This window comes from Phlebotomus papatasi, chromosome 2, assembly GCF_024763615.1.
Source record: "Phlebotomus papatasi isolate M1 chromosome 2, Ppap_2.1, whole genome shotgun sequence".
In the NCBI taxonomy this organism is placed as follows: Eukaryota; Metazoa; Arthropoda; class Insecta; order Diptera; family Psychodidae; genus Phlebotomus; species Phlebotomus papatasi.
Genome location: NC_077223.1, coordinates 21,957,189 through 21,974,243, shown reverse-complemented (window position 1 = coordinate 21,974,243; position 17,055 = coordinate 21,957,189). Strand labels below are relative to the sequence as shown.

General features: G+C 32.0%; 1 protein-coding gene across 3 annotated transcripts in view; it reads left to right on the top strand.

The window, feature by feature from the left end:
• LOC129803059 (uncharacterized) overlaps positions 1 to 17,055 on the top strand; it is a 62,757-nt gene that overhangs the window by 38,340 nt on the left and 7,362 nt on the right. For all 3 annotated transcript variants that reach the window (XM_055849395.1, XM_055849394.1, XM_055849393.1), the window contains exons 3-4: positions 13,744 to 14,118; positions 14,185 to 14,293. In XM_055849395.1, coding sequence (XP_055705370.1) covers positions 13,744 to 14,118; positions 14,185 to 14,293 — 484 coding nt within the window. The remainder of the gene's footprint in view (positions 1 to 13,743; positions 14,119 to 14,184; positions 14,294 to 17,055) is intronic.

Below are 17,055 nucleotides of genomic sequence, written 5' to 3'. Positions count from 1 at the left end.
TCAATGAATATTCAATAATATCACTCAAAACAGCGAATAAACACTGTTAGTACTTCACCATAGCTAAATAAGATTGAAGTAAACACGAAGTTGTGTCATATTTCTCGTAAGCAATTGCTCACACTGAATTTTCAACAAAGCAACTTCAACTCAAATCATATTCAAAATTTAACGAATTAGTGTTAAAATTTTTCAAAAAGAACAAGTATTTAGATAGAATTCATTTATTCATCAAATATTGGAATAAAAATCCATAATTTTAATCAATACATTTTTAGTGTCCAATTTTATCCACAAAGTGTCCAAAATAAGAAACTGGACAAAATTATGAGCCTTTCCCCTACACATTAAATTAAAAGTAACAGCATTAATTCCTTGACACTCTTACGACTTAAGCCCAGAGAAGACTTAGAGGAAAATGATAGAAATGTGGTTTAACCACTATTTTAAATAGAATTATGCAAACCCATCTCTCGGATAATTCTTAAGTCTATTTAGTCTTCAAGTCTAGGCCTTTATAGTGGTTCTAAATTTACAAAAAAAAGAAATAAAATATAAACATTTATAAAAAACCATCAGCTTGCGGTTTTAAAACCGAGCATGAAAAAAATCTCTGTATTGAAAAAAAAAACATATTTCATATCCAAAAAATATGTGATGTTTATAACAACTTTCCTAGAAAGTGCTCCAAATAATACATAATAAAGCAGACCTTAACTTGAAAAAAATATAAACTGTAAAATTGTTAGGGAAACTTCTTAATGATCGATTCAAAATTATTGCATTTTTATTACTTCTCAAACTCTACCAACAGAGCTGAACATATAATTTCCTAATATTTTTGACGTCTTAAAATTTTTAACTTTCTCCCCTGTTCCTCCTTCCAGAGACCACTTTATTCAACACATAATCGCGAATCCGACGATTTTTGAGAGATTTTTCCACGCTGTTTAGCTGTTTTTATGTTTCTTGAGCTAGGGGTCAAACGACTAGAGATAGTGACTTGGAATCTTGGAGGAACCCCTCTATAAGTCGACCCAAGCACTATTGACATTCTCTTCACTTTCTACACTGAGAGAAATCCGAAAAAGTTAGAATAACGTTCCGGAAATGTTAATTTTACCCTGCAGTGTTGATCCGAAATCGGTGTAAATATTACCCTTTTTAGGTGTATTGGGGGTTAAAGTTACCCTTTTTTCATGTTGATTTTACCCTCAAATGGTGTAAAATTAACATTAAAAAATGTTGATATATTTTTACACCTAAAAAGTGTTAAATTTCTGAGGAAAAAAGTTAATCGCACCCTCTTTTTTTTCTCAGTGTAAGAACTCTTTATCTATTTATTTATTTATTTTTTAATCTTTTGGATAGAAGAACTTGAAATAAATATTTTTTTTTACAATTTTGAAAAAAATGATAAAAAAAACCTTTTGTTTTCTTTTTTAGTAATTTTGACCCATGTAACATCTTAATTCACAAGCTCAGTAATCCTCAATGCTTAAATGCTTTACCATTCTTCTTCCTTTCAATAAAACCTTTAACAAACAATTTCTAGAAAGCTGTTGTTGTGAAATCTATCATTTCATTTAACATTTGAGTGTATTGAAAGAAGAAAAATCGTTTAGTAATTTTGTCCAGAGCACTTGTGAAAAATCGGTCCATTGAAGAAAATGAAAAGATTTCTATGCTTGTTGACCAGTTCGAAAAGAAAGGTAGAAATTTCTTTAGTTGTCGCATCTCTTTCTTCATTCCAACAATTTCAAGAATTGGAGAGTGTTGAAGTGATTTTACCTAGTGAAAATCTCAATCAATATTTTTTTTGTGCAAAAAAAGGAGAGGAAAATATTGAAAAATAAACTTCCTTGAATTTATTTAGGTTAGGGTAAGAGTGCCAAATTTCGGCATAGTTGCATGCAAGCGTCACGGTCTCAAGTTTGAAATGTAATATTTTAAATACAAACTGATTTTTTTATTCTTTCTTTTGTAAAAGTTTGGCTTGGAACCTTGTAAAGAGTTTACCGTCTTTATTTACTCTGAAAATCTTTCTTAATACATTTTAAAATGAATAAAAATATAGACATAGCTTTGGTGCCCTATTTCAGCCACCTTCATTCTCATATTTACTTGCCCTTCGGAAACTCTTCCAATATCTTTTTCACGTCATCTCGTTTGTCGAAGCTAAATTTTTTATTATTCTTTTGCATGGTATAATCTCTAGAGTATGTAAAATCTAAAAGTTCATGGAAATTCGAGGAACAAAAAAGGTGGCCGAAATTGCAAGCTGGCCGGAATTTGGCACACTTACCCTATGTTATGCATAGAATGTAAGGAGAATACTAAAAATCCCGTTGAATGAGTCAGAGTCATCACTTATCTAGTATACCTGTCCTAGGGTTGTATGATGATATTAACATTTTTGAGTTATAAGAAAAATATTGATAGAAAATTTAATAAATATTCATTCTGTATTAATAATTTTGTAGTAATTCCCTCGATACCATAAATCCAAAATCAATCTGCTTGTGGTATCCTTCTCTATTGGCTTGAGCAGCCCCAGTTAGCGCCATTTGGTCGGTTTCGATCTTCGAACAACTCTTGGGGCAATTATCGGTATATGGTCAAAGAAAACAAACATTGTCTCCAGAGACTAGACTAGAGATAGAGACAGCCATCCCAATATTTATCAAGGTAAATAATTTGAAAATAAATTGAGCTGGGTTTGCAGAGCAAGTACTTTCAAGCTCTGTGGTCCCCCAACTGAGTGTTTAAGAAGAATTACCTTCACAATCCCCTTAAATTTGTTCAAAATATTATTTGTGCAAAAAACTTTCTAACATTCATTAAGAGTAAATATAGTTACAGATTATTAAATGAAGTATCAGGATCTGCTTTACTGACGTAAAAAATGTATAAATTTATACGCATAATTATTGTTAATTTTTAAAATAATAAATATGTGGTAATAATTTTTTTTAATGGGTCTGTAAGACTGAAATTAGAAGAATATTTTGCAATAAATATGATCAGCTCATTTTAATAAATTATTTGACGATTAAGGCTAACTAAGATATTTATTATGAAAGTATTTGACAAATTTAAATTATTCGTTTCCAAAGAACTGAATGAATAGACATTACACCTCTGTAATACTCGATAAGCTACATCTTTAATTGTTGGATTGAGCTAATTCTTGAATCTCGCACCCTCAAAGATGTATGTAGGTTCCTGAATGGTCGTAATTGACTTCAAAGAGTCTATCAATCACGTTCACTTGAGAATAATTAATTTGATGTCTAATTAGGTGCGGTAATAATGGATTACCTTCGGTACCTTTGAAGGCAAATTTAGGTATAGTATAATGCGTAAATCGTGTCCTACAATTCAATCGGAAATGTAGCTGAAATATCATATTGCATTCACCATGCAATTCATGATAATGCATTTCTCAAGTTTGAAACCTTATTCATCTTGAGTTTCAACTTTAATTCTCTCAAATGGCTTTGTTTTCGAGAAACATCTCCTATATCACTTGAAGGGTAGCAAATGACTCCACTTTTTGATGAGAATTTTATGAGTTTTCCTTCAAACTTCTTTCACAAAAGTCATCTGTTGAGAAATTCACGCTTTTGCGATAAACAATCTTTCCCATTTTACTCATCCCTTTTTCCTAAGTATTTTGCACACGTTCCCCATGCATGGAAAATAACACATTGTTCTCCAATTGCTATATATTCTCATGAAATACTTATTTAAAAGTGGTACATCGACTTTTCATTAAATGACACACTTAACCCTCCACCTTTTAAGAGGGTACTTCACTTGCAAAATTTATCTTATATATTTGCTTTTAAATATTTTCGCAATATTCGAAAAATATTCACGATATTCGCAATATTCGAAAATTATTCTTATTCATTTATTAATAAACGGCATTTCACTAATCTTAAATTTGTTTCTTCATTTTTATTTTAGTCAATTTTTTAATAAATATTTTTAATGCTAAGTCTAGAATAAGATTTTTGCAATATCCGAAATAAAGTAGGGGGTAGTGGGGCACTATTAAATTGCGGCACCTTTAAAATACACATTTTTCTTCTATTTCTAAATAAAACTGAACCTTATTCCCTTGACACAATTACGACTGAAACTGAGAAACGGCTTAACATAATTATAATCAAAACAATGACAAGATTACATTACCATCAGTTTTTGACTAATCCGTCTCTCGGTTTAAGCCGAAAAATTATTTCGTCACGCCCTAGACACACTTACGACTTAAGCCGAGAAACGACTTAGTGGAAAATTATGGAAATGGTGTTTAATCATTATTTCTAATATAATTGCGCTAAGCTGTCTCTCGGCTTATCCTCAGGTCTGTCGAGGCCCTTAGTGGGAAATCGATGGGAATTTAGTCAAATTATAATTTTTTCGTTATAATTACGTTATGCCGTCTCTGAGTTTAAGGGCAGAATAACATTGACAGTAAAATGCTCGCCGTAGCCTCACCGTATTTCGTTAATTTACGCATTTTCATTGGAATTTTTACGCAAATTCTCGATTACCGTATTACCCTATCTCATACTCCGAGGCACTAGGTGAAAATAATATAAGAAAATTGAAGAAATAAAACGAAAATTCGATAAACCGTGAGTAGAACAAAACTGTAAGAGAAATTAATCATACAGTTTTTTTTTGCTCACCGTTTATAGCATTTTCGTTTTATTTCTTCAATTTTATTATATTATTTTCACCTAGTGCCACCGAGTATGAGATAGGGTAATACGGTAATCGAGAATTTGCGTAAGAATTCCAATGAAAACGCATAAATTAACGAAATACGGTGAGAATTTGACTGTCAATGTGATTCTATCCTAAGTCGTAAGTGTTTCTAGGGTATTGCCATAACGTGATTCAGTTTCATAGTTGATTTTTGGTGCTAAATTATGTAATGGAAGGATCCAGATCTATTTAAAATTAGGAATAATAGTCAGTTATCAAAGGCACTGTACCAATAGTGTAAATTAATTTAAATGTACACTATTGGTGTCCGAAGAAAGGCACAATTAGGTTGTGTTTCTATTAAAATCAAAACTTATTTTATTCATTTCATTTCATTTCATTTTATTAAGGGGTTTTCGTCATTGTTGGCGATTCCCCTAAAACAAATTTGCGGCCGTCGCAGTCTTAGCGTTGGTTATAAATATGAACATTGCAGCAGATTCGGTAATATTTCAGTGAAAATGTTTAGTAAAATGAAAATTAGTAAATGACGAATATTTGGAAAGAGAAAATACATAATTTATGAACAATTCTAATTTTTTCATTGATCAAAATAGATTTTTTTATTTAAATTGTTTACAGGCCGTTTTCAATTATTTACTTTACTGACTACAATTTGAAGTTTTTGTTTACTAAATTTACTAATTTACTGACAAAGAATGTTTTTCCTAATAATAAATACAATAAGCAGGTATACGAAAATGAACTTATGACCCTGATAAAAACTCGAAAATAATATTAAAACAATAACACATTTGAAGTTTAGTAATTGAATAAGCATTTTATAATATTGAAGTTTTATAAATCCAGTAGTGTATAATAGTATTTTGCACTATTGGCTTATTTATTAGAATATTATTCGAAAAATTTGAATAATATTTCCAAGGGAATAATATTCATGATGTTCAGAATATTTTGAATATTTGTAAAATATTCGCGATATTTGCGATATTCACGATAATCTCACGGATTCTATTCTTCGAAAACATTCTTGTATAGTTACAATAATAATATTATACTTTTATGTGTGATCTTAATAATTCAGCAATACATTCAGACTCAGACTATAGGCGATTGTGTTTTATATTTGCATACAAAATGCTCTTTGCAATGCTCAATAGGGTAAGTGTGCCAAATTCCGGCCAGCTTGCAATTCCGGCCACATTTTTAGTTCCTCAAATTTCCATGAATTTTTAGTTTTGCATAGTCTAGAAATTATACAATTCAAAAAAATAACAAACAAATATTGCTTCAACGAGCAAGATGACGTGAAAAAGACATTGGAAGAATTCCCGAAGGGCAAGGAATGAGAATGAAGGTGGCCAGAATAGGCCACCAATGCTATATCTACATTTTTATTCATTTTAAAAAGGTATTAAGAATGATTTTAGAGAAAATAAAGACGATAAACTGTCTACAACGTTCCAAGCAAAACTTCTTATAAAAACGTAACAAATAAAATCAATTTGTATTGAAAATATTACATTTCAAACTTGAGACTTTGGCGCTTGCATACAACTCTGTCGAAATGTGGCACACTTACCCTATACTTTTAATTTTATCTTTCCAAGATTCTTTGTAGCTTTCAAAAATCCTTTTATATTCTATAAAAAGAATATTTCAGAACTTGAGGCTAAGTAAAACTAAGTGGATGATTAGGTTTAGATCCTACTTGGTGGTGAAAAATTAAAGTTGAATAACAAAATTAAAAGTCTTGCTCCCTCAAAACTGCTTAATGGGTGCCCTTTGGCGCTCCTGGGAAAACATTCTTTCACTCCATATTATGGACAGTCTGGACGGAAAATCTAATGGGCGGAGAGCTTTTTGGCAGAGTTCTTTTTTGTGTAAAAACCAATTACCATCCTGTTTTTTTTGTGGCGAAATATTTACACAGAGTATGTGCTGGAAATGGGATTTTCATCCCAAAATGAGAGTTGGTTTTCTTTTAATGAATACTTTTTGGCATTCATTTTTCTACTCTATTTTAAACTGCAATTTTTTACTTTGGTCTTTGATCCCAAAAATTTAAAGTGCTCTGGACGATATCTACTCGAAAAAGTGAGTAAAAGGATCATAAGGTTTTTTTTTTTAATTTATTTATTTAATTGGAAACTTTATTAACGGTTCTGTTTCATCTATTTCATACTATTTTACCTCATGATGACAACATTTTCTTTTCAAAAACCAACACAATTAAATCTTTATATTTTTTGGAAAAATTATTGCTGAAAATGTTATTAGTAAATGAGTTCTTAAAAGTTTAACGATTCTCGTGAATCTTCCATCTGGACTTTTTGCATCTCTATGGGTCTTTTACTGCTAATAGCACCACTGACTGGTGTATGCTGTTTGCTTTGATAATTTAATTAAACAATCTCTTCATGAATTTCCTATTTACCAAAACCCAACTCGACCCCTTGAAATCCCACCTTGAGTCTTTTGCTTTTTGGCCTGGTTTTCATCCTGTTGAATGATTCCTTTATCGGTCCATTTCGACAAGGGCCTGAGAGATACTTGAAAAGTCCTGGCATTCACCACATTGTACATTGGGAATAGTGAATTGCAAATAAATCATCTAATAGCATAAATCATGTTGTCACAAGGAAAATATAATGTCACCAGATAGAGCCAATAAATTCGTGTTTTGCGTTTGTGAATTTATGACTTGGTTAGCATGGGGTGTTGAAGTACACAAATAAATTTTTGCCCTCGGTTTCCTTGCTTTTTTTATGTACCCAGCCCCAACTCTCTTTAGGGGGAACCTCGGGAGACAATAGTAAAAAAAAAACAATCGCACGAGGTGGGATAAGGTATGAGGAAGGCAGAGTGGATATTCAAATGTAGGAGATAACTACGCGATATTCATTGAAAAACTGTAGCACAGGAATATTTGCAGAATGCTCAAAGGCAAGAGCTCATAAATTATCTTATAACTATCCCAATATTGAATGAAATTAATAATTAAATAAATTTTCAATAAAGATTTAATTAGCGATTTATTGTCGTTTGAAACCGGATACGGATAGTTCAGAATCCCAATGTCTTACAAAGCAATACAATTTTAATGACGAAATATCTGTTATTATTTCTTAAGTATATCGAGGGATCCATTCCATACTATGCTAAGTCGACTTAGCCTTTTATTACTCCGAGGGATATATTGTTCCAGGGAATAAGATCTACAGTAGACTCTCTCTCAAATGGGCATTTGGGGCGAAATGTCATCCGGTTTATCGATAGATTTGGGCGTCAAAGTCTTTGTATATTCCACAAAAAGCGCTCAATTATAAAGAATCACGATAAAATAGGAAGAACTGCAGCGAATTTGAGCAAATTAGCCTTATAATTAAACGTGAAAATTGTCAACAAAATTTTTCGCTCGATTGAAAGAGAGCCGATTGAGGGAGAGTCTACTGTAAAACTGGTGAAAATTTGATGGTCATCCGACGTTCGGATGTCCGGGTAACGAGATATTCCATTTTTTCGAAAAAAAAATACACAGGCAGCACAGGAAATGGCCAACTTCAAATGGCTCTCCTGAAAAGTTGTCATTCTGAGATAGCATAGTATGGAATGGAAGCGTCGATATAAAAAAAAATAAAAAAAAGAGAATCAGTTGATTCGTTTTCGATATGTAGGGGAAAATTTTCAGGCTTTGCACAAATTTTTTCTATCTATGGAAAAAATATGAAGTGTTCGAAGCCAGAGTATGTGCGAAGCCTGAAAGCTTCCCCCTACTTAAAAAATAGGTGTAGTGACAGGTGAGACTATTCATTTATTAATTGGTATAAGGCACCGAAGATCAGACTTTATTTTAAAATATGATTTATTTATATTTATTTTTATTTTATTTTTATATTTATTATGTTTATTCATAGATCGGACTTTACTTTGAAATACAATTTATTTATACTGCAATTGCTCCCTAGGGTGCTTTTTTTATGCCTCTCCATTGAATTAATTTTAATATCTCAGCAAAAACTTTACAGTCAACCTCAGCAGCAAATTTTATTATAGATCCAATTAAAGTGGTATATCAGTGAAAATTTTATTTACACAATTTTGATACGATTTTAATTAGTTTAATACCACATTTAATAAATGTAAACAATTTTTATCGTTTAATAAATACTTATTTAATTTTTTAATCAATCACGTATTTTTCAATTATACGTAAATTGGATGTCATCGTATTAAAATGGACAAGCATGTGCTTTATGACTATGGTATAAGAGGTCTTGGATTCGATTCTCATATAAATATACAAAATTATGTGAAAAGGGGTGGCAAAGTGTCCTAGGCTTTGTGAAATACTCGAACTCGTGACTTAGATGCTATACCTCAAAAGTACTTTCGCATTTTTTATCATTCACCGTTTCTCAACTGATTTGAACCGATTCATAAATCATTCAAAACATCTTCCAAAATTGTTTAAAAAGAAAATATAATTGATTTCCGAATAAAGTTAGTTATCGGCTATGAACTGGTTCATTTCCGGTTCAGAACCAATTGGAACCGGACCAGTTTTATAGGAAATTCCAAGACCTTTCCAACGATCCCAAACATGACGCCATTCGCTTGATAAATGCGCTCTCTAGTGTCTTTTTAAGCTTTGACCTTGAAAAACCGATTTAGGAATGATTCAACGGTATTTTCGTCTAAGGACGAAATGTCCGCCTGGGTAATCTCTAAAATATACGGAGACACTGAACCTTTCTTGATTTTCACAATTTTATTCTAGTAGAGAATAAAATTGTGAAAATCAAGAAAGGTTCAGTGTCTCCGTCTATTTCCTGCTACATTCTGTCGAACCGAAATTCTTCTCTAAAATATATTTAAAAAAGGAAAAATCGCACGACGCGATTTCGAGCAATCCCAAAAAAAAAAACGATCCTTGGGTCGACTTATGGGGAGTCCCCTCAAAGGTCCAAAGTCGCTATCTCTTACCGTTTGTCGGACAGGCGGACAAACAGCGTGACGGCATTTCTTAGAAATCGTCTGAAACGCGAATATTTGTTGACAAAAGTGGTCTCCGGGGGGATGGAAGGTGGAAATTTGGGGGGCGGGGTGAAAAAATCGAAGGATTATATACTTCTATCTCCGTGGAGTTCGAGCAGTAAAATGTAAATCAGTGATATGTGATTTAAAATAGTGTTAAATAGAAAGCTGTTTCATTGGTTTTCAGGACAAAGTGTTAAAACACTACACTTTTTTCTGTCTTGAAACAGGGATGTCGCTTCTGAGAAGTTTAATGAATTGACTATTTCTTAACAATTTCATAAAGATCACAAATTAATCAATGAACTAAAGAATTTTTGATACGAAAAATAACTATAGGGGGAAGACGGGCACCTTTGAAATTTGGATTTTTCTCCTGTTTAAGTGAAACTGAGCCATATCATAATGAAATTTAGCTTCTCAATCAGTTTATGCGCTGAGAGAAATCCGAAAAAGTTAAAATAACATTCCGGAAATGTTAATTTTACCTTGCATTATTGATCCAAAATCGGTGTAAATATTATGCTTTTTAGGTATATTATGGGTTAAAGTTACCTTTTTCATGTTAATTTTACACATGAAAAGGTGTAAAATTAACATAAAAAATGTTGATATATTTTTACACCTAAAAAGTATCAAAGTTACGAGAAAAAAGTTAATCGCAGCCCGTTTTTTTCTCAGTGTGGAGGTAAATTATTTCACGATAAGGCTAAATTTTATTTAAAAATAGGTGAAAAATCCCAATTTCAAGGTACCCCACTTTCAAAGGTGTCCCACTTAACTCTAATGACAAATATATACTGTAAAATCGGTAAAATCAGTGCAAGAAGTGTCTAATTTTAAGAGCATTATATCATTCTCATTTTGTAGTAAAATGTGTAGAAGCGGGTTCTTCTATAAGTCTTGCAACCGTCATATTTTGAAACTCACGCACGAGTTCTTCCTCTCGATATAGAATGGCACCGAAGGGAGCAATTTGTGTGAAGGGGAAGTCAGTCTTAGCAGGAGCAAGGAAGAGAATGCATTCGGGCTCAGTGTCCTGGGTATGATGAGGTGGATAAATTGCATATCTCAAGGCCGAGGGCAACAAATGATTTTAATATAAAATATGTCTTGGGCTATATTAAATAATGTCTATTTGCTAACTTTATATTGTGATATGAACATTAGAGATTTATTGAATTTTCCATATGGTGGAATTTCTCAAAGAATTCAATTTGCGCAAAATTCACAAAAAAACGACACTGTCTTATCTAAAATAACAAAAAGCAGAAGGAGCATTAGAGTTGATAAAGAATTTTGTAGTCTAAGATAATAATACGCCTATGATTTATACTCACTCAGTTCAAGACAACATATACACAGAATTCAGTTAATTTTGCTTATTTAAATTTTCAAGTAGTTTTTTTTCGAATATTGAAAATACGAAAAATTATTACTTCTGAATGGCACTGTACAAATGAGCAGGAAAAAAATAAATTTGGTCAGTAAAACTCTAAATTGAGCAGTAATTTTAATTAGATTTCTAAAGGCAGAGAAATTTTCATACAATAATTTAATATTTTACTGATCAAATTTAAAATTTTTCTAACTAATTCTAATTGTACACTGGCTGAATTTAATTTTATATGCCCTTAGCACACCTTTTAGATCACGAAAACTTTATGAATTCAAAATTGACATTTTTTTTATCAAGTGTTTTGCATATGCCTAACTCTTTGACTCTTAATACTAAACCTAATGGCTCCGGCACACCTTTTTGATCAGGAAAATTTTATGAAGTCGAAATTCGAAACTCTTTCTTTCTCACATGTTTTGCATATGACTATCTCATTCTTTCGCATACCAAATTCGATTGAACTAAATTGAATTTGGAGTGATGTTTAAGAGAAGAAGAAGAGTGCAAGAGAATGAGATAGACATATGCAAAACATGTGAAAAAGAAAGGGATCCGAAATTCGTCTTCATGAAATTTTCTTGATCTAAAAGGTGTGCCCGAACCATAACGACCGTTTTTGGTCGTTTTTCGGGCAAATGACAAACCGCGATAGGGTAGGATACTCAATAAATTTCTCTTGGAAAAGAGCAAAATATTAAAATTTAAACACTGAATAATATATTACATGCATATTTTAAGAAATTCAAAAAGTTTGATAGTGACAATGTACCGTTTAAATGGTTTAAATATGTGATAATTTTAAACGGGTCAATTTGTCCGGATCTTGGTAGGTTTAGTGCTAATTGAATTTATTCTGACGTTCAAAAGAAGAAGAAGAAAAAAGGTGAAAATGTGGGGTAGATATAAGCAAAACGTTTGAGAAAGAAACATGCATATGTGAATTTCGATTTCATGAAATTTTCCTTTTGTGAAAGATATATAGAAGCCAATCCTGCCCAAGTTTATTTTCTTAAGTCTCTGGCACACCTTTTACATCGGGAGAATTTCATGAAGTCGAAATTCACATCCCTTTATTTCTCAAATATTTTGCATAAGTCTATCATACTCTTTCGTACTCTTCTTCTTTTGAACATCACGCCAAATTTAATTTTGTTCAATCGAATTTTAAGTTTGAACGAGGGAAATGCACAAATGCAAAACCTTTCAGATAGAAAAGGAAGTGAATTTTAATTTCATGAAATTTTACTGAGCTAAAAAGTGCCGGAGCCATTGTTGACAAATTTTAATTTTTTTCTAGCCAAATTTTAATTTTTACTGCTCATTTGCTTTATTTTAGGCAATGTTAAGTTGATTTACGTAAATGGTATGTCTTTCGATGTTCTTTGAGAATGTCGCGTGATCTTTCGTCTGGCGTGATAGAAATGTACACAGCGCTATTCTATGTGTCAAGGGTGTCGAATGTCGAAATGGTTTGAATGACTGCAGAATGAAATATAAATTGATAAATCCTGAAATTTAGATCACTAAGCATAAAGTTTTAATTAGCGGACATGTAATCATTCTTATTTTCATTAAAATTTCTTGCAAAATAATGAAAATAGATTTCAGCTTTAATCTGTCAAATTTGGTCGTTGAGTTTTCAATCTAAAATTTGATTAATATTTACGTTACTTACGAAAACAATTTTGGGATGATAAAAGGCACCGGTTTTGATTTTTTCATAAACAATAAAAATACAATGCGGGTTTTTGCTAGTTTAACTGGCATATTTAAATTTATTAAAAATATTTAACTTATATTTAATAGAAAGAGCCAAATCCATTTACAGTAGAGTCTCGCTATAGGCCATATTTGGTTCCAGATTTGACACTTGGGTCGCACCATAGTCCATGCCATTTTTTAAAATTATCAACGACTTTTAGTATTGAAATTGCTCGACGGCCTCCACTTTCTTTGCGATTGTGGTACTTGTTCTCGCTCTCTTCATTATGGATCACAATTATCACAACTACTCAATAAAGTTTGCCAAAAATATTAAAATAATTATGACAACATTGCATGTCGCGTACTAAAAAACATAACGTAATTTAAAATCAGTGTTTTGAAATCAACGGTCGATAAATTGTGGACTATAGAGCGATGGTCTATAGCGGGGTTCTACTGTAACATTTAGCCAATAGAGCAAGGAATGTATATAATATTTCGATCCACTGAATTCCACTAAATCAAAAAGAAGGAGTGCGACCAGCATTCTAAATTAAATTTATCAAACTTTAATCTAGAATCTAGAGTATTATCTGATTCTACTTACTCAGATGGAATACAAAATTGTTTGAACAACTCTTCCATTTGCTTTTTTCTCCATTCCCGGTTACATGATATTTTGCTTCTCTCTACCAAAAGTTTGAGGATTTTTCGGTCACTGCACTCCTCTTGGGAGATGTTGAGCGTAAAAATCAGGTCACTATTCATAAATAATCACAAGTAAAGTTCCCCCTTTACTCTTTTTTATTCGATGAAATCCACCATTCACTAACATATTTTTGGGTAATTTGTTTGAATTTCAGATGGCGCTTCAGGCGTTAAAATCAAGGAATTGCGTGTGCCTCGCACTTATATCATGGATGAACAAGCAGATCCCATGAGAAATCCCCTCATCTTAGACTGTGAGTACGAGGTAGAACCCGGAGAGTCAGGCTTTGTGCTAAAATGGCTAAAAGGGGACCAGCCGGTCTATCAGTGGATTCCAGGCTCCAAGCCCTATCCAATTTCATTCTTTCGCGGACGTGTAGATACGAAATACGAAGCATCGAAACATGCAATTTCTAAGCATCGAGCTGTGTCCATAGTAAGGCCAACATGGAATATGACAGGAGACTACACATGCTCCGTGCAGACATTTCAGTCTCAGGATAGAAGAACAGCAAGTTTACTGATAGTTGGTGAGTCAATGTAATGCCATATGTATTTAAGGAGTAGTACTGAATTTGGTCTTTTCGCTTGATTAGTACCCGACAAGGACTTTCAGTTGAGCTACAACTGCTGTGATGAAGAAAATGCTATAGTAGTCCAATGTTCTACATACAATGTCTATCCAGAGCCATCGTTAACCCTTACGTGAGTATCAAATTCACATTGTAATTAATTACCTCAGATTATTTCCCAAATATTTTGCATAAGATTATCATACTCTTTTGTACTCTTCTTCTTCTTTTGCACATCACGCTAAATTCAATTTAGTTCAATCCAATTTTATGTTTGAACGAGGAACAAATGCAAAACCTTTCAGATAGAAAAGGATGTGAATTGTAATTTCATGAAATTTAGTGAGCTAAAAGATAATATTATGATAGCTGAAATTCTTTATAGGCAATCAAATTGACAAATAAGATCAGGGAAAATATTCCAAGTTCATTTTAAGAGAATGAGATAAAAGTACAAAAGAAAACTATTTTTTTTATAGCACTATCTTTTGAGAAAGTTCAATTAAAATAAGATTATGATAAAACATTTACAAGAAGCTTCGAAAATCTTACATCGTAATTATTGAAATTCGATTTTTTGATTTTGTACAATTTTTGGATCTTTTGCAGTGATCAAAGAGTTGAAAACCTTTTGTTTTCATTTTTATTCATGCGACTTTTTATTTTCACATTTGATGATCAACTTCTGACAATTTAAAACCGAGTTTTGGCATGTCTACTTTAAAATTAACGGTAGGGGAGTTCGGAAGTCATCGGGAAGTAACAATCATTCAATGAAACACGTAAACTATCTCCAGAGCTTTCGGTTTGCTTTCCAAGCCTTCATCAGTTCCAAGCCTTCAACCCTTTAAAAACGAGAAGCTTTCCGGTGAGCGAAATTCAACGAAATCAAGTTTCCCTCGATATTTTAGCCTAAATAAGAGATTTACGGTTAAAAAGAAATTTTCCCATCCCTAGGAGTCCTGGAAAACTATGGATCATATATGACCCAATCGTCCTTAAAGGTAAAAAAGCACAAAATTTTCCAGACGACTAGTTTACTCGTTTGCGCAGTTATTTTTGAAAAATAAATAACTTGAATATATTTGTAATAATAAAAAAAAAATTTAGAGTACGAGTAAAAATTAAAAAGATCAAGAATTAATTTTAAAAAATCTCATTCAATTTTTGATCTCAAAGACTCTTGAAGACTTGTACACAAAAACAATAATTTTTATGAAAAAATGTATTATTTACTTCATTTTTAATTTTTATGATATTCATCGAAACAATTGCGAGTACTGGTAACACAGAGATAAATGTCGCATGCCTCACAAATATAATTGGTCTAATAATCCTCTTTTCTGATAGCACCATGTGCACCTTAGTTTTCTTCGAAACATGTTTGATGGTAATGGGTAGGTGCAATATTGCTTGTCTTTGGGAATTTCAGACGTACAGTTGCACATTGCTGTGGATCTGGGAGTTCTTCCGGAGTTGATGCGTTCTCGATGAAGACTTCAAAGTCCACTTCATCCACATCTTGTTCCAAATATATTATGTCGCTTTCGTTCAGGACAAGATTGTCGGCATCATCGCTATCTTCCGGGCATAATATGTGGATGATTTTGGATTCATTGATCATGAAATATTTTTTTCATTTTTGAAGTCATCTACAAGAGTAAAAAGTTATGAATTTACATCATATATGCAGAAGTATCTTATAAATTATCAAAATATTACCTTCTTCAGTCAGTATTGCACTGGGAAATCTCAGCTAATTGATATAAGGTAAAGTACCCTCTAGTCGGCCGGTTTCTCAACTCGGCCAGTTGAATTATTTAACCATTTTTTTTTCAACGTTTTATAGTCAATTTCTATGAAATTTTCACTGATTTACGTTATATATAATATAATACACCTTCTAATGTTAAATAGGTAAGACCATATTATAACAAATCTAAGTAAATTGAATAAATAGTCGCACTGGACGAGTTGAGAAACCGGCCGACTACAGGGTACCTTACCTTATCACACAATATTACACGAATAATTAACTACTTTGCACACACATACACAAAAACATGAAACAGTCTAACCTCAAATTTTCAAAAATCCACTAGAGACAAATTAGGCGTTTTTTTACCTTTAGGGACGATTGGGTCATATATGACCCATAAAAATTATGAAGCTTTCTTGAAAATACCAATAAACTATAATTTTTACTTTGTTGAGAAATATTATGTATTGTTATCATAGTTACTAGTCCCAAGAGGTTTTTGCTTAAAAAAAATTAGAAATATTAAAAATATTAAAATTCAACCACCAACGTGAAAATTTGAAAATTCGTTATTTTTGTGCTCAAATATTTTTTATATAACAAATAGCTGGAAATTTTCAAAAAATATCCTAGATTTCTACATCTTTCTACTGTGTGATTTGGTAAAAAACATTAGAAAGAAATAACTTCAGGTAGTCAGGAAAAATTATTTTCTCTATGGGTCACGGGTGACCCAGTCGTCCTTAAAGGGTTAAGTCTTGCAAATATTTCTCTGAGACTCGTATTATTTTTGTTCTCTTTCTTGAAGTACTCCTTACGGACTGGTATCGGATAATTTGAACGATTTATGGGTCGTACGGCTCGAACGAATAATACAGTGCCCGCTTCGTTATTCGGATGATTGGGAGACAATATGACAGATGTCCGCTTCGTAATCCGGATGGATTTTTTGAATTTGTTCAACGTCTTGCAAATATAATACAAGTTTTTTTTTTTGAAGAATTAGAATCATAATTAGAGAATTCTATGCTATTATACCTCATTTATTAAACAAAAACATCAAAGGATAATTCATTTTCATTGCTGAACATACATGCATACATGACCTCAAAATTATTTTAAATATAACCGTCGAT